Source organism: Schistosoma mansoni, chromosome 1, assembly GCF_000237925.1.
Source record: "Schistosoma mansoni strain Puerto Rico chromosome 1, complete genome".
Lineage (NCBI taxonomy): Eukaryota > Metazoa > Platyhelminthes > Trematoda > Strigeidida > Schistosomatidae > Schistosoma > Schistosoma mansoni.
The window spans coordinates 11,081,729-11,107,436 of NC_031495.1; the positions used below are offsets into that span (position 1 = coordinate 11,081,729).

At 32.3% G+C, this 25,708-nt stretch overlaps 1 protein-coding gene across 1 annotated transcript in view; it reads left to right on the forward strand.

The window, feature by feature from the left end:
* Window positions 1-25,708, forward strand: part of Smp_150750 (hypothetical protein) — a gene marked incomplete at both ends in the record, with an annotated part of 92,703 nt that overhangs the window by 57,647 nt on the left and 9,348 nt on the right. Inside the window, 11 exons of the mRNA XM_018793250.1 lie at window positions 294-440; window positions 1,507-1,631; window positions 4,541-4,667; window positions 9,589-9,762; window positions 11,081-11,188; window positions 13,065-13,268; window positions 15,656-15,828; window positions 17,789-17,974; window positions 20,925-21,159; window positions 24,132-24,185; window positions 25,390-25,491. Coding sequence (XP_018647782.1) covers window positions 294-440; window positions 1,507-1,631; window positions 4,541-4,667; window positions 9,589-9,762; window positions 11,081-11,188; window positions 13,065-13,268; window positions 15,656-15,828; window positions 17,789-17,974; window positions 20,925-21,159; window positions 24,132-24,185; window positions 25,390-25,491 — 1,635 coding nt within the window. The remainder of the gene's footprint in view (window positions 1-293; window positions 441-1,506; window positions 1,632-4,540; window positions 4,668-9,588; window positions 9,763-11,080; window positions 11,189-13,064; window positions 13,269-15,655; window positions 15,829-17,788; window positions 17,975-20,924; window positions 21,160-24,131; window positions 24,186-25,389; window positions 25,492-25,708) is intronic.

Below are 25,708 nucleotides of genomic sequence, written 5' to 3' on the forward strand. Positions count from 1 at the left end.
CTCCTCAGCAGTGCGCATCCACGATCCCGCCTCGCGAGATTCAAACTTAGAGCATATCAGTCCAGTGCTTCCCGGTTTTCCATGGTGGTCTAGCTTTAATTGACTCATAATCTCAACTATATAAAATTACTAAAATCTCCACAAAACCCCCTTCTGATAATTATTGTAATTATTGAAGAAACAAATAATTATACTCTCATTATTGACAGATTGATTAACAGCTTACTCAAAAATCATACTTTAATTATTAATTATATATCTTTGAAATTGTTAAACATTACCCTTTTCTATAGGCTAAAGAAGCTGTTTCAAAATATGAAGAAGCTAAACGTGAATATGACAATGTAAAGTCACAATTAGATATGATACGTTCGGAAAAATCATTAGCTGATGAAAATTTGGAACAGTTACGTACAAAATTATCAAAAACTAAACTTCAGGTATTTACAAGAAGAAAAAAAGAAACCCGCCAAAATTTTCCAGATCTTGTTTGCAAACATTTTATTTTTACTGTTAGTTTGTGTTTGATTTGATCTGAACATTTAAACAATCGGATATTTTTTTCCTTTCTAATTCTTAATAGTCAGTTTCCATAGCGATTATGTTTCATAAGTGATAGATTTGATCCCAATTTCTTTGACTTATAATGGCTGGTACTATATCAAGCTCATATGGGTAATTCTATCTTCTGGATAGACCAATTTATTCATTCTCACCAATCCACGTTTTGACCATGTTGATTATTCGCTTATTAACCTTAACGGTTTTTATATGATCGTATGTGTGTTAATTACTTACCCTATTCAATATGTGGCTGCAATTTATTTTTGTCTGAATATAAACATTGAGTCACGCTTTATCAAATAAAGTTAGCTCACGTTCCTTCTCCGATCCACTTCTCTTTGCTTTCTTCACTTCGTTTCTCTGATCGTCTGTCTGGATTAACAATTGTGTGAAATATACGTATTCGAAATTCATTCTCGTATTTGGCTTATTCAATCCCGTTATTCACTAACGCGATTTAAGTTTATAATTATATACGAAGATAGCTGGTATGCATAAATTAATAAGTCATTCGTTCGGTCGAAATGGGCTCAGATATAGGGCCACTAAAGACTTATTATTAGTAATAATGTAGCCAGTCGAATTCATTTTAAAAATTACAGCTTGATTCAAGGGATATTTGAGTGAAGGAAATCAGCTTTTATTCATGAATTTATGTATGTATACGTCGGGTGATATTGCCTTAGAGTGGATCCTAGTAGCGCTGATACATTCACTTTTTATTTTCCTTTAGACGTTGAGCTTCACTATTCGTTCTTACATAATTCTTTATTCCATCCACTCAGTGTTTAGTCTTTCTGATTATCGTTGTTGTGATCATTATTTCATAATTTACTTTGCATTTCAACTGGACTACTTATTGTTACTTTATAGCGTATATAATTACTCGAGTGTTTTTTTTAATACTCTGATTTGCCTTTTCTATTCCCTTATGATGCACAGGTTGAACGGTTGGAGTCAAATAAATCTAACCTTGAAAATCAACTTACACAATTAGAAGATGCTGTGAATACAAAGAAACTAGAATATAATCAGCTGTTACCCAATTTGAGTGAATTAGAAACAAGGTATGTTGGAATAAGCTCAGCAACAATAATTCATGCAAAATACACTAAGATGAGTATTATCTTAACCGATACGTTTTGTTATGGATTCAACTTTTGCATGCCCGTGCAATAGGATCGTTAATTTATTGCTTTGACTAATGATGAGTTCGCTTGTATGAGTGGGCTTCACCTTACCTGTTTTACCCACTGATCTACTGACGCTTATTGATCTACTCAACTTCCATCTACTACCGATCTGACTAATGAGAAAAGGAAAACAACAAATCAATATGCACTGTGTGTTACGATTCGAAACTCACCCGATGATGTATGACAACTATAAAACCACAACATACCATAAATTTAAAGAAAAAGTCTCTAGATAGATAGATCATTTGTGGTACAAAAGTGAATAGCAAGTGTTTAATTAATGAATGAAATGAAAGCTTACAATTAAAATAATGTAACAATACCGTCAACCAAAATATTTAATAAATCCATTGTGAACCCATTATGGCATAGTCTTCAAAGTTTAACCTCTCCTACTCATCCACTTGTATCCTAACACTTATGGATGTTTTACAGTCATTTAGTGATGATGATAATAATAATCATTCAATGAAAAACAGTTTATTTTTCGATCAATCGATAATGAGATTTTTATTCTAACCAATGTTACAACAAAAGTAGCAGTTATTACAAAAAGGGAAGCATTATGTTCAGTAAGGGATCCCTCTATTTAAAACATTCTATAGGATTTAATATACAAAAACAAAGAATATTTGAACAAACAGTTGTTTTTTTCCAATAACTTTACCATCAGGCTTTACAGTTATGACTCCAGGTTCCCAACGCTTTTTCCCGCTGTATGACTTGACGAGCACTTTATCACCGACGTTACAACTCCGGATATTCTGATTTCGTCTGCGTCCAACCATTGGTTTAGGTGGCAACATGGCGTCGAATACAGTTCGAATTTTTCTCCCGAACATCGCTTCAGCAGGGGATTTTTCATCTGGGACGATATGGTTAGGCGTAGTTCTATAAGCTGTTAGAAATCTCGTAATTGCCTGACTTGTCCCCTCGCCATCCCCTTTCAGGAGTGCTATTTTGAATGTGTTGACGAAGCGCTCAGCCTGTCCATTTGATTGAGGGTGATAGGATGGAGAGCGTATATGTACAATTCCATTAATGTTGCAGAAGTGCTTGAATGATTCTGCAGTGAATTGTGATCCATTATCGGTCACTAAAGTCTCAGGAACTCCAAAGCAACTAAACAGTTCGGATAACTTGCTGATCGTTTCACTGGCTGTACAAGTTGCCATGGCATAGATTTGTGGCCATTTTGTGAGTGCATCCACTATGACGAGAAACATTCTTCCTCTTATTGGGCCAGCAAAATCGGCGTGCAGCCTCTCCCATGGACTACTAGGTTTTTCCCATTGTTGTGGTTCGCACTTCTTTGGATTTTTAGCTGCTTGCAGGCACGACGAGCAATTACGGCATTTGATTTCGATATCTTGATCCATTGTAGGCCAGTAAGCATAGCTTCGAGCCAACGCTTTCATCTTATTGATCCCGGGATGGCCGCTGTGGAATTGTTTCAGAACCCTGTGGCGTAATGTTTTTGGAACCACAATTCTGTCACCAAACATAATACATGAGTCGACCATCATGAGTGAGTCTCGCCGGCGGAAATATTGTAGCATCTCACTTTGGAAACGACGGTTCGGCCACCTGGTTAGGAGATAACCACTAACTTCTCTTAATGTCTTATCGTTTATCGTGGCTTCTTTGATAGCTTTGAAAGTGACTGGTAAGCCATCGACTGCGTCTTCCAATACTCATAATTATTGTGATATTTTACAAAGACCAAAATAAGTCGTGTATTCATGAATTTGACGAGATTATGTGTTAGAGATGGTGACAGTTTGCATCTGTTACGATACAAATACTTCAAAATTGTGTTATTTGTAAATTAGAAAGGTCATTTAATAAATATTAAAAAGATTTGTAGTAAAGTGTCAAATTATAATCAATATGATAGTAATATGATAAAAAAAATAGTAAGAATAAAATACAACGTTGGTAAGCTTCATCTTACGAATCGAAGTAATAATGATAATAATAATAACGTGTGAATAGAATATTTAATAAGAGTAGTGTTATCAAGGCAATTACAATAAAAAAGAATTCACGGGAATTGGGAAAGATGAACGTGTAGATTGAGAACGATATATACACCGAAAGAATTGGGAAGGGAGATAAGAGGTTTATCATATTAATACTAGGTATCTGCGGATCCAGTTGTGGACCAAGGTAAACATATAGGCTGGATATACCTCCTCTGGATACATAAGTTTGGTTTTCTGGAGTTAATCCAGTTGGCTTCAGCTATGTAGAGTAATCGTTATCTAGCTCCTTTAGGTAGATTGTTTTGAAATTTGATATAAAACAGAGAAAGCTTCATCAATTTTTAATAGATTGTTCATTATCTACCAAATGGGAAAGAATGGGGCTATTCATCGACTTAGTGACTCCTTTTTCCCAACCATCCTGGTATATCTTTGCGGGTATGCATTATTTTGGCCTTTGTAAAATATCACAATAATTGTTGACTTATCATTGTAGAGCCCGATGATAAAGTTATTAAAAAGATTTGTTCTCTCAAACATTCTTTCTTTTTTAATTTAATATACCTTCTTATTTTGTCAAATTTTCAGTGTCCACATACCGTTTTATTTATTTTTCTAGATTTATTATGGAGTTAAATAAATAAATAATAATTGAATATGTGTTTCTTTGACTACTAACCTATAATTTGATAAATTAAAATGTTATTTTAGTCATAGATACTGTTTGCCTAGTCAAATAAATTATATATTTGAAAGAAAATATGATTAAATTTTCCATATATACATTCTCTATAGGTTGACCCGCACTCAGCATGATATTGAAGTTGGTGCTGAACGTATACGTAGTGATCAACATTTAAGATTAGAAGATGAAAGATTATCAGCTACACGTCAAGCTGAATTAACTCGGTTAGCTAGACAAGTAGGTTTATTTATTTGGCAATTATGATTATTTACATCTGCTCATGTCTGTACATCATCTTGTGAACATTTTATGTCATATCATTTTGATGTAGGATTGTTCTATGAGCTGGATAGTTTAGTCGTGAAGCTTTCATCGTCCTTCTGAACGACATCATCAGCACAAACTTCGGGTAGAAGTGAAGTGTTTGAATTTCTCCACTTGCGATTCACAGCTTGTCCTGTGCACCTCGATGTTGATTGGTTCTTATTGACCTTAAATCTGTCATTGTTTGTGCTGATGATGTCGTTCAGAAGGATGATGAAAGCTCCACGACCAAACCATTCAGTTCAGAGAACAAACCTGCATCAAAATCACCCACCTGAGCTACAAATCTTCTCCACCACGTTATATCACTTTTTAAAAGTATTTTTTCTGTTTCATTATATTACTTCGTACAATAAATGATAAGATTATTCGCGGTATGATTGTTTCATATAATAATCCCATCCACTCAGTTAGATATATCTGCAAGTTATATTTTTTAAAAATTAAAGTCAACTACCAGTTATTTGTAAATAAACGTTGTGAACTGTTTCCTTCTTAATCTGAAGGAAAAAAGTCTTTCGATAACTGGATATCATCATTTATATATATATATATACTCACCTTAAGGTGTACATTTCTCTGTTGTTCCAATTTATAGTTTATCATAAGTGTGTTAATTACTTTATACTTCCGCTTTCTTTTTTTGAATTATGACTATGATGTATTTATTTATAAAAGAAAGTAAAGAATTATTCTTGTTTGCTCTTTTATAATTTTAATACATAAAAATTAGGAGGAACTCGTTTTGTAGCCATTTTGTTTGCTTCTCATAATTTAGTTATTTTTAGTGTAAATAATCTTTTTATACTTGTTTCATTATCTCTTTTCATTCTTTCTCTTTCCTCTCTATTGTTTTTTCGTTTTCTTCATATTTGTGATTTACTTGTGTTTGCTTCATTTGATCATATAAAGTGTATTTAGGAAGTGAGCTGAAATCTATGATGACTATATCTGACTTTGTATCCTAGATAAAGAAAGTTAATGGGAATCCATTATATATATACATTATATATATATATATATATATATATATATATATATACAGCGAACAATCATTCTTCCAGCATAGGGGGATTTTGAAAATTGTGGAACTTCATAGTTTTATATAAGTGATTGACTTTAGATGGGCTGAAGTTAGAAATATTGAATATTGGGCAGCAGTCTAGTGATTTGAAAATCAAGTGCTCCAGGGTTCCATTCCTGGTAGGGTTGATGGATCTACATTACTGATTATTTTCATACTAGAACGGAAATGACTATTCAATGCCACGTAGTTTTCAATCCCAAACCACTTTCTGATATAAAAATTCAAAAGGGGAATTTAGGATCTCATTTTGTTTTATAGAAGTTTTTAACTAAAATTCGACTTCGTTTCAGTATGTGCGAGCGTTTCTATTGAGATTTGTACTGCGCGCCTGCTATTTCAAACTCTGACGTATTAGTTAATTAACCGTCGAATAACGGTTCTTACTTTTTATTCAAGTATGGGTGTCTGTATTTTGTTGTTTTTGTTAATTTCCTAGCACTCAATTTGTCATTTATTGTTCATATGTTTCAATGTTGCCTGTAATTATCGCTTGATCACATGTATAGTTGGTTAGCTCTAAATATTGATATTTCAATTATTAGTTTTTGGATTCAAGTTTCAACAAAGCTGATACATGGAGTTTTTGTAAGTTATTAAGTTACATACTAAAGAAAAACAAGTGTTTCATACATTCATGGAGAGTGAACATGATATTTATTTATTGAATTTTTATTAGCTCTATTCAATATGATATTTTGGTACAATGTAGAATTCTCAGCACAAAGTGTTTCAGCGACTTTCCCATTCTTATTTCTTGATTGATATTGACGATAAATATTGAGTGATCGCCAGCTAGATATTAGCACTTCAGTTGTCGACATCTAAATAACATTCGTTCTTTTCAATGCATATTTTCAGCCATCAGGATGTCTCAGATTGTACGTTTTTGTAATATGTTCAGCGAAAGATTTTCAATAGTGCAGTTGCTGGTCATTTGCTCGATAGTAGGTATGTTTCTGAAGATGCTAAATCATTAGAAATTATCAATGAATAAAGGAATTCAATATTGTTACGTCTCACCGAAGCTGTCAAATAAAAATATTTAAACCGAATTTACGTCTCCAGAAATAGTTATGAATCTTACCGACCTTATTTTTTTGTGATAATATTACGCAAGACTTTGCTTTTATTTTCCCACAAACCTTAATCAAAATTTCAATATTTTCACCTTTGAAGTTACTAGTTAGTTTAAGCTATGAGTAGCATAACGATCTGGGAATTTTCGGAATGAATGGTATTGTTGTTTATTTCGATTTTTGTATATATTTTAAAATTATTCTTCTTTATTGTGTAAAATGTTTAATCTTTATGTAGTCTAGTACTGAAACATTGAATCCTCAGGTAGGTTTATCACGATGATATTTGTATTTCAATCGTGATACTACTCATTATAAATCTATAAATTATATTTCAGTATTCATTCGTATTAATGTTAGAATCAATGTTACTTTTTTATATCAAAATATTAAAGTCTTCCTATACGAATAATATTTTGAACACATAATGTGTAACTGTGTGTGTACGTGCACTGGTGATCTTTGACCTATAAACACACTAAAGTATATATTTATATATATATCCTTATAAATATAACTCTTGTATATCCGTGCATATATATCCTATAAATATAACTTTTGTATACCCGCTTCTATGTTGTGATCACATAAATGTATCATATATTTTCATGTGAGCTATAAATTTCAAGGTCGCTACTTGCAATGTAATTTGACCCCATTTTTCATCATTGTTTCCTGGATCATATAAATTTACATTTCCTTTTCATACGTACTCAGTATGTATGTGTGTGTCTGTAACACCGAATTGTCAACAACATCGATCCACAGAAAGTCATCCGTGTATCAAGCACGTCCTAATTATTTACACCGAATTATATTTTCTTGTAATGTAGCGTAAGTTTGGACAAAGGAATATTTTACAACAATGAAATTTTACGAACGGCAGGTAGTTTACCTTTAATCAATTGTCTATTGATGGTTTATTGTAACAGGTATCATGCTAAGTATTATGAATTAAATACAGCTTTGTTGAATTAATCAATCAGTCGGGTTTTTTTATAAAACGGTGTAACTTTTTAGATTGGATATTTATTCTTATACATTAATAACATCTATGTATCAAGTATTTACAACATTTAAATGAAGGATAATATACTGAAACCAAAATAGTACATACCACTGTTACTTTCATCACTCTATGATGTTAAATTTAATCCTATATATATGTTAAGTGGCTGAAAGTAGTCACCAGAATACCTTGAATGATCTATGTTTCGTGCTGGTTGGCACTGGTCAGTATGGCTCCAATCTTGAGGCAATTAAAACTCCCCATGGGATTCGAATTTAAGTAGCTCAGCTTCATATTCTGTTTCGTTACCACTGTACTACTCGGTATGCGATTGACCTGTAAGATTAAGATATTTACATTGATAATTACTGTATGTTGATCAATGTCGTGTCTGTTTTGTTCTTCATTCCTGATTAAATTTTATGTATAGATAAATTTGGTTTTTGATATCAAAAGCGTTGGGATCTCTGGAATCATATACTTCTTTTCCTATGATTCATTTAAGTCAATTGTTAAATTGCTCCTACAGAAAGATTTCAATATATTTTTCCTGTAATGATTTTCTATAGTTTTTTTAATCTTTATATATCAGATTTGTCTATTATCTTTTGTGTCAATACCATAAACTTTATTGATTACTCATTCGTTATTATAAAAGGTAATTCTGTTAGTGCAATATTTCTAGCAGATCTCGTTTATTTTCATTGTCGAATCCTATTAGTCATGTAACCTGGAATGATTATTCAGCCCACACTTTCAACTCTACATTATTTTAGCTTGGTTCAAAAATATCATCATACTCGCCTTAGACTAGGTGCGTCGTCCATGAATGAAATTTGGACTATGGATACTGATTTTCTTCTTACTTATCCTAATTGTTCACACTCATCAACTAACATTTCAGATCCCTAAAAATGACTGTAAATGTTTCTTCTACTTTCATCGTATTGAGAAAACAGATAACACTAATACATACCTATAGGAAAAGCAATAACGGTTTGATGCATCATTTGTTTTGATTTTCACATTTTATAATATAAGCTACACTTGTTAGTGAAGTTTACTAATTTTGTTTAATTTGATGAGGTTAGCTTAAACTTGCTACATGGCAGTTTTGACCGTGATTTAATACTTATTTCTAACAAGTACCAATTTCCAAGTAATAAAGGAAATCGTCATTTCTGATAGTGACCCATGTAATTAGTTCAACAATGAATCAACAGAGTCCTATCTTTTGAAGCTCGTACTGTAATGCTGACCATGTTTTCATGTGAGCTCATAAATATCTTCACCTTAGTATAATCAGAAATAGAGCAGCAGAATAATCTCTTCGAATTCTGATTGAATATGAATACGTCACCATTGTAATTAAGGCTGATCTGTCTAAGTAATATATGTTGTAGATGCTTATGGTGAAATAAACTAGTGTTCTCAACCTGTTGTAAAAAATACCAGTGACTTTTGACAATTACTTCAGTAGTGTGTTAAGATTTTAGAGTGGGTTCTGGTAGCTCTTTCCAGACCGAAATATATTTGATAACTCATTCTGGTGCAATTCAAACACGATTATTAGTCAAAGCCAACAAGTCCTCAATTCACCGACCTTAATTAAGCATCTTCCTGTATACAGATATATTATTAATCGTGTTACAATCATTTTAGATCGAAGAAGATAAACTTCGTCTCGAGTTACTTGCACAAGATACAGAAGCAAAAAAGAGTGAATTAGAATTAATTAAAGCTGAGAAACATCGTGAGTTAGAGAATTCGAATTCCATACTTCGAGAGTTAGCTAACCAAACGGCTATCAAACAACGTGAATTAAATGAAACACAAGTAAGTGTAACTTTCTACATGCATCTTATTTGTATACAATATTAATAGTTTTTTTAAAATGATTTATTGATTTCAACTTAATAACATTTACAGTTACTCTATTTGTTCTAATGACCATATATATTCCTCGTGTTTTATCATTATCATGTTTTAATAGTTATTTATTATCAGAAGAGGGTTTGGTGGAGATCTTATTAATTTTATATGGTTGAGATCATGAGCCAATTGAAGTTAGAGCACTATGGAAAACCTGGAAGCACTGGACGACCGTTTCGTCTTAGTGTGGGACTCCTCAGAAGTGTGCATCCACGATCCAGCCTCGCGAGATTCCAACCGAGGACCTATCGGTCTCGCGTGCGAGCGCCTGACCACTAGACCACTGAGCCGGCTGATGAGTCTCACAATAGGACGAAACGGCCGTCCATTGCTTCCAGGTTTTCCATGGTGGGCTAGCTTCAATTTACTCACGATCTCAGCTATATAAAGTTATTTATTAGTTTATTTGTTTAAAATTATGTCGAGTTGTTTTACCCAAGGAATTGTTTTGTCATTTTACAGTTTGAAATGTATATGTCTATCAGAAATAACCGATAAAATTTAAAACTATTTCATGGAATTCTTATTTTAGTCTGCTTATCTGCAAGTTATATTATTTCTGAAATAATCTTATTAAATAGTTCATTGACAAAAATTATGCTTAAAACTCTTACAAACGTCTGTGTTTAGTAGATAGCAGTTATTATTCAAGTTGGATAATAGTTGACAGTGTATTTCGGGATGCACGTTTTGACGTTTGTGAGACTCATCAGTTGAATTCAGCTGAATCCCACTGTTGACCGCCACATTAAAACTGAAATCCATTACCTTTTGCTTCAAGCTCTAACGCATTATCAACTGGGCTACGGAATTTGTTTAGCCACTGTTTTGTGTAATAGTGATATATTTTACTTGTAAGAGTTTGTATTCCCCCTTTACATCCAGTTGATGAGTCTAAAATAAAGCGGAACATGTGTCCTCGATTCTACTGTTAGCCTTATTTCCTGCTGTGGTGAAAATGTGTGACTGAATCGTTAAATACTTACAACCAATAAGCATGAACGATAAAATTTCAAGTGAAGTCTGGTACATTTATTTTAAATTGTCAGTATGTACATTATCGTCCAAATGCTACTTCGATACCTACTTACCTGGTGGTTATTATTTCTTTGTGTCGGTTTTATTTCGCCGAACTATTTACACATAATAATTTGTTTTATATTGTACTATTTCCCCCCGAAATTTCATAATGAGCAATCTCTTTGTTTTATCCCTTATGTAGGCATCATTAAATGCTTCTCTGGATGAGAAAGAACGTATTTTGCAATCAGTTAAAACACTTCGTTTAGAACGCGATAATATACGCACAGAGTTGGAACAAGAACAAAAGGTTACTTATTTTCCTCATTTTCTTTTTTTAAAAAAGTATTTTTATCAGATCTCTATTTTGGTTTGTGATAAAGTTTTATTTTTTAATTATGGATTACTATTAAAAGCAATATGTAATCGATTGCTTTGTGTTAAATACATTTGCATGGTACAGTTTTTTTGTTTAAAATATCTCGCCAACTGTGTACTCGAAAATTACTGGTATTTTTTCTGAATAGTCTCTAAAAATTCAAATGAACTCTAGGGGATTTCTGTAGAGTACGCTTCCTCGTTAATGGCATATATTTCAACTTTGTTATTTCGTGATCCATCAAAACAATGTCAAACGATCATAATTATGTTAAATATTCAATTTATTCACAGGGGATGACTGAAATTCAATCCACATTCTAGGTTTCTCTAAAACATTACCAGGTGATATGTTTATGTAAAGCATGATTTGATTATGTAATCTGACTTAATAATAACAATTTAACTACATTTCTCATATTTCGTTAAAATTGTATTACAAGATCAAATTTTATTTCTTTATGCATTTAAACACATAAACATTGGTACAAGGAGGCACCACATATATGTGCGCCATATTTCGTCATTCCGTTTGTGTGAGGTCTGGAATACTGCCCAGACGAGCCTTTGACCTAGAGGCCTAGTCCACAAGTCTGTGGACTAACGTTGGGAGATGCAGTCCCATGGTCACCGGTGACCAACAATAGATTCATACGCGATTTTTCCCCTCAGGATCCTGTAGCCCATTCGCACCATTGTTTTGGAATCAGGATTTTCCAGTTCCTCTAGATGTGTCCTCCATGTCCACCAATGTGGTTAAAACGTCGGACATTCACTTTTCATCCTCTCAATTTCGTAAACAACACTCCGTCCACAAGAAGGCAGTGAGTAGGACTTCCCAGACAGTGGCTTTATACATGTGGTGATGTGAGAGTATTTTGAGAGGAAGAGTTGACTTTCCCCACCCTCGTCCGTACCAGGGAGTTTAAAGTCAAATAAAATGATACAATTGCTTCGTTGGGGTTATAAAAAGAAATTTCTCTTCTAATATACCATAACATCTTAGTTTAGTAAGTAAAAGTGTTTTATGAACAACAGTCTCCACGTAGATTTATATTTCTATAGACATCTCTCTCTCTCTCTCTCTCTCTATATATATATATATATATATATATATATATATATATATAAAATTTTAAATATGGAAACTTCTACATTGTAGTGAATTGTTTTTAATGTTACTAAATAATAAATGAAAGCCGATTAACTTTTGAGAAACTGTACTGTAAAGTATTTACACTAACCTCTAAATGTTGCTCTCAATAACATTTAAACAACCAGACGATTTAACATTTTCTTTTCCACGTCAAGTTTCATGATTTTCTCTTTACTGAAGATAATGATGATAATACATTTTTAACATTTTGCAAATTGATTTCTCAAACACTTTTTTTGTTGAATGAAATTAAGTTATCCTAAATTTAATGCATCATTGCAATCCCGGCGAGACCATAATTAAAGGAAGAACCAATCAGATTTAAGATAACAGGTCTTGGATTTTGGCGTGAAATTCATTTACTTATTTAGCTAAATACCATTTTTTGGGATTATAGCATATGTATATTCGTGATGAAATCATTAAATCCAATTCCTGACCCGAACGTTCCATCGTAAATCCTAATCCTAATTTCTCACAGTAATCTGTAACGCTCAATTAACCATAATAAGTAGGTGGATATTCTAGGGTCATTTTACCGCTGCTCAAATGTCGTGAATAAATTATAGTCTCACTGCGATTTCCTTTAATCTTCTTCCTCTTTTTCACAAATTCAATTATCATTTTTTGTCCATGATTATTTTCTAAAAAGTCTGTTGCAGAATTGACAGCATTAGTAACACGACAAAAACGTGAATTTGAACATCTCACTGAAATGTCACACTTAGAAGAATCAAGAATACTGAATTTGAGCTCTCAACAACGTGATTTAATTAATCAATTAGAAAAATTACAAATTCAATTAAATGAAGAAAAAGAAGAACTACGTGAACGTGAAGTTGCAAAAATTAGAAAGGTATTGTTTTTTACTTTTTGTTTTTGCCTACATTTTTCAGAATTTATTATTTTTTTGAGTTTTCCCTGTTGTTTATATTATGTGCTGTATCTGACCACCCTCTATCAAGATATAGAAATCTCCAGCAAACTACCTTGAGATTTCCTTCAAATATGTAGATGTCTTATATTTATCATTGTATTCATTGTATTTGCTTGATACAAAATATTTTGGATAAGAAGTGCTTGATAATATTTGACAAATAACTTGTGTGATTTAAAAAAAAGGCGTATAAATGAAGGTTGGAATTCATCAGTTGTTATAATGCAAATACGGTGTAATGTTTCAGCTCACTTTGTCAGACTTATTAATCACTCGTATACAAATAGAATTATAAAGCCCGCTAAATATGTCCTGATATAAATGTGGAATAATGCTCACCATTTTATGATGGTTGTAATAAGTTAATTCATAGTAGATTTTTATTCTCTTCAACGTTCAAACAACTAACGTATACAACTAAGTGACAGAGAGTAACACATCAATCATTCATTAACCGATGTAAACTGATAGATATGTAAAAAAAACACCATTTAAGATAACGTTGTATTATTGTAATAAGTGTACTTATAATAATACATGGAATACATGCATTATTATTATTATTATTATCTTGGTGACAGAACTTCATGTCCTAGCTTTTTTTTTGTTGGCACAGAGATTATTAACTGTTCCATAAATAAATACAAATATATAGTGCAAAATATGTTTCGAAATAATTTCATGATCAAATATACCTGAATTTTAAGTTCAGTGGACTAATTATTTCTGGAATTGTTATGTGAAGTGACGATATTAATGGCTTATTGTAATAATATAAATCTGAGACAACTATATAGTATAATATATAACTAATATTCATAAAGTCAAACAGGATTCATTCAATATGGCTATCTTCAGATCGATTCATTAATTTAATCACATTCCGTTCATGCACTTTGATTTAAATAAAAGCAAGTGAACAGAGGTAAATGAATTTTCAATTTAGTAATAACGCGGTACAAAACAAATTAAGATAGTCACAATAACATCAAACGTTCCATCCACCTGCCTTGTCATCTAAAAATAATTGGTTACGGAGGTAGAAATGTATCTATCACCATATTGTTAACTATAATGAGTAACGTTTCAAAGTTGGTCGATCATCTCGACATTGGTACGTGACAGGCACTAACAGTTTATTGATTTTCCAAATAAATAGTTATGAAAACGCAAGCCTTGTTTTCTTTCTTCAGAGATAATTATTTTTTCAATTTCACGTCGCGAGTCTTTTATCAAACACGACCTCAATGCAAATATGAATCGCAAAACAATGAAATTCTGGTCGCTTACTCCCATACAAGTAGTATAATAAAACAAATAGCATTTCTAGAAATAAATTGAATATGGTAGCTTTTACAGGGTGTATCGACGTCTGGATAACAGATTTGTGGGCAGATATTAAAATTTCAACAGTTTGTAGGCTCATTATTGTAATCAGTCAGAACATCCACAAATAATCGACGTTCCATGAAAAAAAACTACCAAATGAATTTAGTTTTCAGTTCTTGATTTCTCACTTGAATAAGATGTTTCATAGCGAGGGTCAGCGTGTAGGTGGAGACTTAAAAATGAAATGTTCATCAACCAGTGAAAATTCAAAGAAAATTATATAATTATTACTGTCTTTCTAAGAATAAGAAAACACCTCTCCAGCGTAGTCTGAAGAATTTTAATCATTGTCTTGTAAATATTGTTCTTAAGTCGTTCCAATAATCACTTACTACTTGTCGATACACTTCGTATTTCTATCATGGTGTTTATTAGCTGTATTTCTTAACCTGGTCATAAGAATTCTTCCCACATCATTGACTAAAATATCATATTCATCCCTATCTACTATTCAATGGCATAATTGATCAATTCTTTATCAACTGTAATTTCAATTTAATCTGGCTAATGTTACAAGTACTTATCTATCCACTTAATGCTTTGAGTTACACTGTATGTAGGAAAACCAGTCAGACGACCTGATTAGTGAAACCAAAGAGGATGAAACACAGTTGAAATATGAAACTTTTTTGCCTGAAAACTAAGCACGTTGATTACTAAGCTATCTGTATTCTACTTATCAGTAAATTATTCAGAAATTGTATATTTTTTAAAGAAAATAGGATTTCTTAACTCCGATTAGTTTTTAGTAACATGATATTTTCAGAAATAATGTGTCCAATTTTATTATTTTTGTCGAGTTCAACGCCTACACTCTAACTTGATTAGTTAGTGCTTACACATCATATTTTTGACGTAGATCCAATTATATTTTATTATAATTATAAACTTTTTTACCGTTTTTTATTGTTTTTTAGAATACAGAATATGAGAATGTACGTAAAGATGTTGTGCGTGAGCAGTCAGAATTGGAGCATATTCAAAAAGAAAAAGAACAAGTAGAATTGGAACTCACTCATCTTCGACAGGAACGTGATATAACTAAAACTCAATGGGATAGCTTCCAGTCAAAAATTAAAGATTTAGAAAAGTAAGTTATTGCCAAATATTTTTTTAAATTGACACCCCGAGCGTTCAACCTAGAGGTCTTATACACAAGACAGTAGAGCAATGTTAGATGTAGTCCCATGATAGCTGGTGACCAACAATAGTTTCATACGCCATTTTTTCCCTCAGGATCCTATAGCCCATATGCAACATTGTTTGGGAATCAAGGTTTTCTAACTCCTCTAGATATGTCCTCTATATCCACCAACGTGTTTAAAGCGTCGGACATTCACTTTTCGTCCTCTCGATTTCGTAAACAACGTCCTCGCTGCTGCGAAAGCTGTGAATAGGACTTCTTTGATTATAACTGTATACGTGTGGCGATGTGAGAGTATTTGGAGAGGAAGAGCTGACTCTCCCCACCCTCTTTGTATCAGGGCATTTATGGGCAGTTTGACTCATTGCCTTTCTTTAATCTGTTATTCAAATGAAATAGTTTCTTTGTCCCTAGTCTTGCATATTTTACTGATATTCTAAGTACTTTATGTTAGTCTACTGTATTTTCTGCATAATTATCATAGTTAACATAAATTCAAAGTAGGAAAATATGATAGACATCATTTCTTGGTAATTTAACATTTACAGTAATAGTTAAAGTCTATTTTTTCTATGGTAATAACAATGATAAAGTTATGTAACGTTATTGAATTAGTTCTACGTAACAATCATTAATAGTACTATTTTCAAAGTAACAGAAGAAAAATTATTTAGCACTTAACCTTGAAAGAAATCTTTGGATTTCCCGATTCACTCCAAGAGATTTAGTAATCTTACTGAATGCATACTCTGTTCAAGTTACATTTTTCGATATATAGTTTGGAGTTACTATAGTAACATCGGTCTTACATTTAACATTTAATTACGTGAACGTTCGGGTAAACTTTTAACAAGCGGAAAAATTGTTTTTTTTCTCATAACATGTCTTGTAGCAGTAGTTGTGTAGTTGTTGTTATACCAGAGATAGTGTATATTTCCAAGACTATTAGTTTCCTTTTTTGATTTTTTTTCAATATAGGTCATTAATATTTATTTTCACACACTTGTATAACATAACATGATGTGTTTATATGAAGTTGATAGAAAAAAAAAGTAGTTGGGAAATTAGGTTACTCAAAGATATTGATTCATTTTAGACTAGTTTGAAAGAGGACTGTTACAAGTGGAAATTCAGTTGATCATGTCGTTTTTTTTATCTGATGTATATATTCTTCTACATTAATCAGTGTTATCGTTTATGAAAGAAACTAATAGAAATATCAGCATTATGAAACACTAACTATCATTCAACAACTTACTCGAACGTGTGATTTATTTAATAGAAATTTTTCATTACTATGGTACACATATTACAAATAACTTTTAGTGCTGTCAGAGGTGCGAGATTGGTTGTTACTTCCCGGTGGCTCACATCATGGGTGAACACTTCTTCTTGAGGAACTCAATAAGGAAACTTGGTTGTGGATGGTCTTAGAGACGTGGAAGTGTGACTATAGAGTTAAATAGGACAACTGCTTGAGGTCGGTCGTACACGTCATTTTTATGAATAGTTTTGGATTCGTTAAATTTTTACATTTAAGTCTGACCTTCTTTATCCAGTTCTTCCGCTTTGAAAAGGTGGCATCATTGGAGATGCTAGCTAGGTGAAAGAATCACTTTACTGCTTTCACTTCATGATACATTCACCTGTACAACGTTCCTCTCGAAATCTAATCTGCTGCTTTTATTCTTACCATTCTCCTGCCTAGTATGATAAGACTTAAAGAAATCAATATTCTCGCTCATTTATCTCGTTTAAATCATTGCAATATTCAAGCTTTACCACCCTGTCATGTTAGTGACTGCAGTTGAGTAAACAAAAAAAAAATCGTTTATGACTTTCGATTAAGTTCGAATTATCAATATTTAAAATATTTACTTTTTATTGTTTTTATTTTTAACTCTAGCCAAAAAGTCCAGCTAAATGATTCTATCTCTGAAGCTAATTTAACTTTAGCACGAATTAAAGCGGAATCTGAATCATCATCTAATTTACTTCGACAGAAAAACATTGAATGTGATGCAGCTCTGGCTGATTGTGATAGGATGTCCAAACAAACATCTGATAGTCGTGATGAATTAAATATTGCTCAGTAAGTTAAGTCCGTTTTTTTTTTTCTTGCTAGTTGTCTACATATTTTCAGTTGATCGGTTACGGTGTAGTGATTATGATCATGTTTGCTTGGTCTTTGATGCTGGTTGTGAATTCTATTACTTTTGTCCAGAGTACGTGGCTTGACACTATATCGGGATGTTAGTTGATCAGAGATAGTCGGTAGATAACTTACATGTTATACTGACAAACGTTTAAATAAATAACATAATTCTACAGTTTTTTAAGGAGCTGGGAAGTAATACTTTCACATGTTTGGGATGAGATTCTCTCCTTCAAAATACAAAATTTTGTTTCAGAATTTGCTTGCGTTGGCTGAATTAATGATAGGGAGTGACTTAGTTGAACATATTTACCGTTCCACTTATCTAGGGAGTACCATCAGTCCTGATTTTCTGGTATCTGACGAAATATCGACACTGATTCAGAAAGGTTAACTGACTTTTATCAGCTTGCGTCACTTGTGGCGTAGGCGAGATATCCGTCTGGCAACCAAAGAACTAGTTTACTGCGCAGATGTTCACGATGTTCTACTTTATAGATGTGAAATATTGTTATTAATAATGGAGGACACTCGCAGGTCTCTAGTATTCGACCATAAATGTCTTCAAAACATTACTCATATATGTTGAGACTACCCAAGTAGGCAATGTCCCGGTTAGAAATGGGTTCATAGGTAAAGATGAGGAATCGATTGATGAGGTAGTAAATCCCTATCAACTAAAGTTGTTGAAACATGTGTCTTATATGCCCAACCACCGTCTGGTGTAGGAGTTGGTTGGAAGAAAACTAGGGTTGACCAAACCAAAACGTATTATCGGTCCATGAAGTTATTAATTATTAGACTAAGCCATGTTAATATATGTAGAGTAACTAGTTTAGGTTTATGGGATTATCGTAACCAATGGTTAGGGACTTTGAATGACATGGTTCAAAATCGTTTGCAATGGGTTAGGTGCATCCGTTCTTTGTCTTCCGTCTAGTTCTACGTTGTGATTGACTGACTCTTCTTACCAATGGTTGTTCTTATTCAACATTTGTGTATATAAATAAACGGGTGAAGTGATATTCCTCAAATAAACGTGTTATGATATATGTAACTCTTATTTTACATTCAAGTTATTACAGATTGATGTGAACCACAAAACAAGAAGCCTTAACAAATTACGGAAGCTATTTTTGGGGACGTTAATTCATTTAATTCAAAGCTTGTAAAACTGTAACATTTACTTTTGCCCCTAGCCTATTCTACAGATCATAAGCTTTCGTTTGATGTATAATTCATTGCCATAGCATTTTCTGTTGTAAAGCTATTGTCATTTAGACGTAATCTTTTGTACCCTATTTTCTACTATAATCCCCCAGTTTTGGACATAATTGTATTTTTCTAATTATTGTACGTTGTGGTCAGCCTATTCATCTATTTATTCATGTAACCTTTCACCCTAATCTGAATTGGGAATTCGAGTGCTAGATCAGGGTTGGAATAAAGTGATTAGCGTTCCAGCTGTCTTTGTCTTCTCTCTCTCGCGTGCTTGCCAGCCAATCAGGGATAGAATAGTTTTCGTCTCTCTACCCCCACTTCGAACTCACGCATATTAGCCTCAAAGGTTAAGCCAGTCAGCCTACCGGGTCAAGGTCTTAATCTACATTACACAGGTCATACTCGGCACAAAGTGGGTAGAAAGATTCAAGGACGTAACACAGATAATAAGAGTTTATAGTGATCAAAGACATATTATTCAGTCATTGTTTCATCAGTCTTTACAAAGTATTAGACATTGAGTCTCACCGCTACTCTGATTTGTGTATGTGATTCAATTTCATAAGGAAAATTATTTTTTAATGTTAGTTATCGACAACATCTCCAAATGATCTATGTTTAGATTTATATGAGAACATGTGTTTCTTTATGGTTGTACTGAAAAACTACCCTGGTTGATACTAACAAACTTAATGTAATACTTGATCTTCGTACCGGTTAATTCCGATAATTAAAAAGGAGAAACATGATTTCCTACCAAATAATGAACTTAAAATCCACAATTTATACTGTTATAAGCTCTATGTTCGTTTATCCAAGTAAATTGTATCATGCTATACTTTTGATAATGATTATGGTTACGTTGAGTTTCGGAAAACTACATTTTAACTCGATAGATATATTCGGCGGCATATTTATCATATGTATTAAGTTTTTCTGTTGGTTGAATCTACAACAGACTTTATTTCATTTTTTAAAATTTGATTAACTGTAATTCCAACCTGGTCTCATAGATTTTTGATGTCACCGACTATATTTCCCACATATTTATTTTTCCACTGTTGTGTATATGATTATTATCTCACCTATTTTTTACATGATTGATATCTTATCCTACTGATGTGAAATATGATAATCTAAATATATATACCGGTATTGTTGTTTGTAGGTCGGAACCTTTAAAGCTCAGAATACTATCGTTTAAATGCTTTTACCATCAGTATTTGACGGTTACGTATAGGTCTTTGTATTTCCAGATCTTGATTCGATAAAACCATAACATTTGTATAATAACCCTGTGATATGAGATAAAACTCAACCATAATTCCAATAAATGTCATTTTATTTTATTTCTTCTTTAATTTGTGCAACTTCAGTCGAATTGTTTCCATCATCCATTTTTTAAATGGTGGAAACAATCTTTTAAGAGTTAGTTTGACCTAGGTTCCCTTGTTTTTTTTTTAAACTTCACTCTCTTAATCATCCTTGAAACTATATCATATCCAATAGTTGTATTGAAAATTATGGTATTATTCCATTGTTCATGTAAACAGGTTTCTTTTAATTGTTTTAATGTATGAAATACATTTTCTTTTCAATCCCCTCATTTATAAATTACTCGTAATACACACACCTATTTCCATTTGATTGTGTAATGTATATTTAGGCAACGTTTACAAAAAGCAAATGATTTGAAACAATCAATTGAATCAAGTCTCAATGAACAACGTCGTCAACGTGTCCTTCTATCAGATGAATTAAATCATTTAGAAGAAGCGGTACATACAGGAAGATTAGCTAAACAATTAGCAGATGAAAGTAGGGAGGCTAGTGAAGCAGCACTTAAAAGTGCTGTGAACAAATTAAATAAAATACAAACAGAGAAAAAGATACTTGAAGAAGTTAGTTTTATTTTATTGTTTTGTCTAAGTTTTTCATTGTAACTAGAGTGAACAGATTTAAATCTCTATGTATATTGAATTCATTTAATCAAAATTGTCATATATATATATATATATATATATATATATATATATAGTATGACTTACAGAATAGTATATCCTACTGAATGTGGCTACTGAGTTTCACTCTATATCTAACACATAAGTATTTACTTCAAAGCTTCTCTTTTCTTCGTCATTTGTTACCTATAATTGCTTACTTACGCCTGCTACCCCTTCTCCAGGAGAAAGGGACGCTCACTAGCATTCTCCGTTCAATTCTGTTCTGGAAATCCTTTCCAGTTGTTATCCATCATTTCAATGTATACTTCCAATTTTTGGCGCAGTGTGTTCTTAGGCCTTTCTCTTTTTGGTTTCCCTTCAGGATTCCATGTTAGCACTTGTCTCGTGATGCAGTGTGATGATTTCATTATGTATGTCCTATCCACTTCCAACATCTTTTTTCAATTTCCTCTTCATTAGGAAGTTGGTTTGTTCTCACCGACAGTAGTCTGTTGCTGATGGTATTCTATCAACGAACATTGATTATCTTGTGTGGACAATTGTTTATAAATACCTGTACTTTTTTGATGATGGTTGTAGTAGTTTTTCAAGTTTCATCTCCGTACAGTAGAACTGTGTTGACGTTCATATTGAGGATTTTGACCAATTAACAGTCATGTTTTTCAAAAAAGTCATTTAATTAATAAGCGACTTTCAATTATACAATTTTATTTTGATGCCCAAGTGATAAGAATATTGGACAATGTCAGTTGTTTTCTTTTTTTCTTACATTGTTCATTCTTTTCACTATTTTCATTTAGACTTACAGAAAACGTTCTTTATCAACTAATCGTGTGGTAGTAAGCTACACTTACATAATTAGTTCTTTGAATTTTGTGCACATTAAAATACACAGGAAAGGCGATTAACAGTTTTTTGTACCATTTACTTTTATTTGTTAAGTAAATTCTAGAATATGATTATTAGTTAAATTAAGTTTTTTTATTCTTTTAAGATAATCTGTTATCTTCTCTAAGTCATTACTGTTCATTCCTAATACAATTTAGATGTATAAATTAACCTGGATGGGGGTCGTATTCTATGCATGAAACCTTGTACTTTACAATTACACACACTGTGATATCCTATTTATTATTACACTTACTTAAGCACTTAGTAAAAAATAACCTTCACACATGCACATCATTTGCACAACACACTTCATATAACATATATATTATGTACATATTTTGTTGAATAAGTCATTTTCCTATCAGTGTTGTTTTGTTTAGTAATTTTATTTGTTTCACATCCTATTCCAATTCAATTTGTGTCATTAATGAATAACCTTTTGATAGTAGATTGTGTAAAAGATATGCTCATAATTTTATGACTTAAATGGTTAACCCTAATTGTTAAATTATTCTTTACATATATATGAAATTTCATTATTCAATCAAATGATCATCCATCCCATTGAATAGAGGTTTTGTTTATAGTAAGAGTTGAATAGTTAGAAGGGGTTTTGTGGAGATTTCAGTATTTTCATAGTTGAAATCATGAGTCAATTGAAGCTAGACCACCATGAAAAATCTGGAAGCACTGGACGGCCGGTTAAGTGCTGTGGCGCGAGACTGGTAGGTCCTGGGTTCGAATCTCGCTCACGAGGCGGGATCGTGGATGCGAACTGCTGAGGAGTCCCAAAATAGGACGAAACGGCCGTCCAGTGCTTTCAGGTTTTCCTTGTTGGTCTAGCTTCAATTGACTCATGATTTCAACTATGAAAAGTTGAATAGTTATTTATTTACTAGTTGTTCCATGTTAATCCGTTTTCTGTCTGCCATAATTTTTTTCATGTTGTAAATCAAAATTACTCAAACATAGGTCAGCCTTTTAATAATATTACTAAAAAAAACATCGAAAACAAAAAAAAGTAGCTAATAGTTATAAAACTAGAAATATATATCACAAATAAGCATAAGTAATGGTGGATTATGACTAGTAGTTGCCTCCGTATTTCGTCTCCTTCGGGACTCGTCAGGTAGTTGAATATATCTGTACACTGATGTTGATGTTCACAATGAAGCTTAAACCCATTACTTTCGATTCGAATGCTTAAAGCATTATCCACTGTGCAAAGTTCAGATAGCCAGTAACTTGGAACTCTATATATAATATAGACCTTGGTTTTCCCATTGTCGATATTAAGGAGTACATTTGATCAGTCTCCATTGACATATGTGAATCCAGAGTGTATTATCTTAGTATTGTCATTATATACAAGTCATAATGAAAATGGATTAGGCTTTCATAGCAATTTACAATATGATCAAAGAAAATTATGAAAATATACAAGTTGAACAATATTAACAAAAAGAACAATATGATAGAGATCAATCTTTAATTTAAAAAAATCCAACGTAAAATAATCATGATCTGAATCAAATTAATCATGAATCAATTAATAAATAGCCTTATAAGGAAATAAAATTTCTCAAAAGTGTATAATATTATCTAAATTTATCGGTGGAAATAGTTGTTAGCAAATAACTCACAATATATACATTTAGAATAACAACAAATAGTACTGATTTATAGTTATGGAGTGATTAGACATCTTCATAAGATCCTTCTTGTTTATAAATGATCCTGCCCGAGTACCTGAAAACTTCCACCTATCCTCAGGCCTCTCCATCGAGTGTGAATTGTCCTTCGTTCACTGTATTTTAGTTCAGGTTCTTACTTTTCCCTTGAGGTACATTGAGACCTATTGCTACATAGACTGCAGTCCTAAACACCAATGGTAAGATTAAAACAAATAATAATAATATTTTCTTATAGTTGTAATGAACATGTTGTATGTCTCAAATTCATTCAGTTTGATACAATTATTTATTATTTCATACATTTTATTATAAATATGAATACAGGAGTTGGATAGTTTACGAATGTCGAAAGACAATGAACTACATTATTTAGATGAGGTAAGTTTCAGTACTTTTTACTACATAATTCTTTTGATTTTTGCTTTAATCTTTTTGTTAGTTATGATGAGAGTTTGTTCAACAAGAGATGATTTAAAACTCTACTGTTTTTTTCTTGATTTTACGCAGAACATGTGATCAAGCAGTGTATTTTTTTTGCCTAACATTAATGATTGGCGACTTGCTTTTAGAAATATATAATAACTTGGCTAAATTGAACAGTCTTATCTCCTAAGACTGTATGTTTCACATACGATTGGACCTTTCACATATGTTTCATAGTGCCGTTTTATTTAACAACAATAACCATTTGTACTCAAACGTTGCACTTTGTAGATACTACTAAATACACCTACATTCCAATCAGTGTTCATTACCGGTAGCTGATGCGTCAAGTATCGTAAAGCAAATTAATCGGGTAAATCAACTTGAGATGTTACGAAATCCAATGACAAACTATTTCCAATGGTTTATTGAATTCTATCGATCAAGTCGCAATATAACCAATGAGTCTAAATGATTTAACATTCCACACACTATGTTATGATGTAAAAATGGTTGAAAGTAGTCGGTAGGAAACCCTGAGTCCTACAGTTAAACATGACAATTAAACCTAAGCAATATACCACTGTTCGCTATAGATTTTTTAAAGAATATTTTGTCATAATTTAATGAGAAAAATAATAGACAAAGATGGATAGTGGATAGCAGTGGAATCCAGAATGCACATTTAGTCCTATTTGGGACTCGTTAGCTGGATGTACCTGCATCTCTGAGTTAATGTTCACTCCATGACTCGAACCCAGTATTGTTCTCTTCAAACGCCATCACGTTATCCACTTAGCTATTTAGTCCAGATATCCACTAGCTTGTGCAATAGGGTTAAGTTTTATTTCATTTTGTATTGTTTGTTTCGATCTTCCCATTGTTGTTGAGGGCATCCATCTTTGCTTATAATGCTTGTGAATCAAGGTTATATCGAGGCAAATTCGTACAGGATGCACATATGCCAATAAGAGACTGATCAATTGTAATGTTTGTTTCGTTTTATTTATATATCGAGATTGTTGAATATGAAAACCAAATCCTAAGGTTTACAATATATTCCTCTCTCTATTAATAACTTTGTTTTCTCTTCATACTCATTGAGAATTTCATGCAGTTTATTTGTTATTATCTACGCCTTAATTTATTTAAATTTAAGCGTCTACGTAATACACGTCAACATTTAGAATCAGTAGAGTCGGAATTATCACAGAAATCTATAAAATTGAATGAAGTCAGTGAAAAATTAAATACATTACAGGTGATTATTTGCTTTTTTTTTCTATTACTATCATTTCAATTCATTTCCTTCTCTATGTTTTGCTTAAATAAATGAAGATAGATTAGCACGCAACAAAGTTTTATGAAGATTGGTTCAGTTTTCAGGCTGTATTCTTTATAAATTGATCTTAGTTTAAGTACTATTGAAAACCAAGGGAAAATACATACCTATTTCGTCGTAGTATGAGATTTCTCAG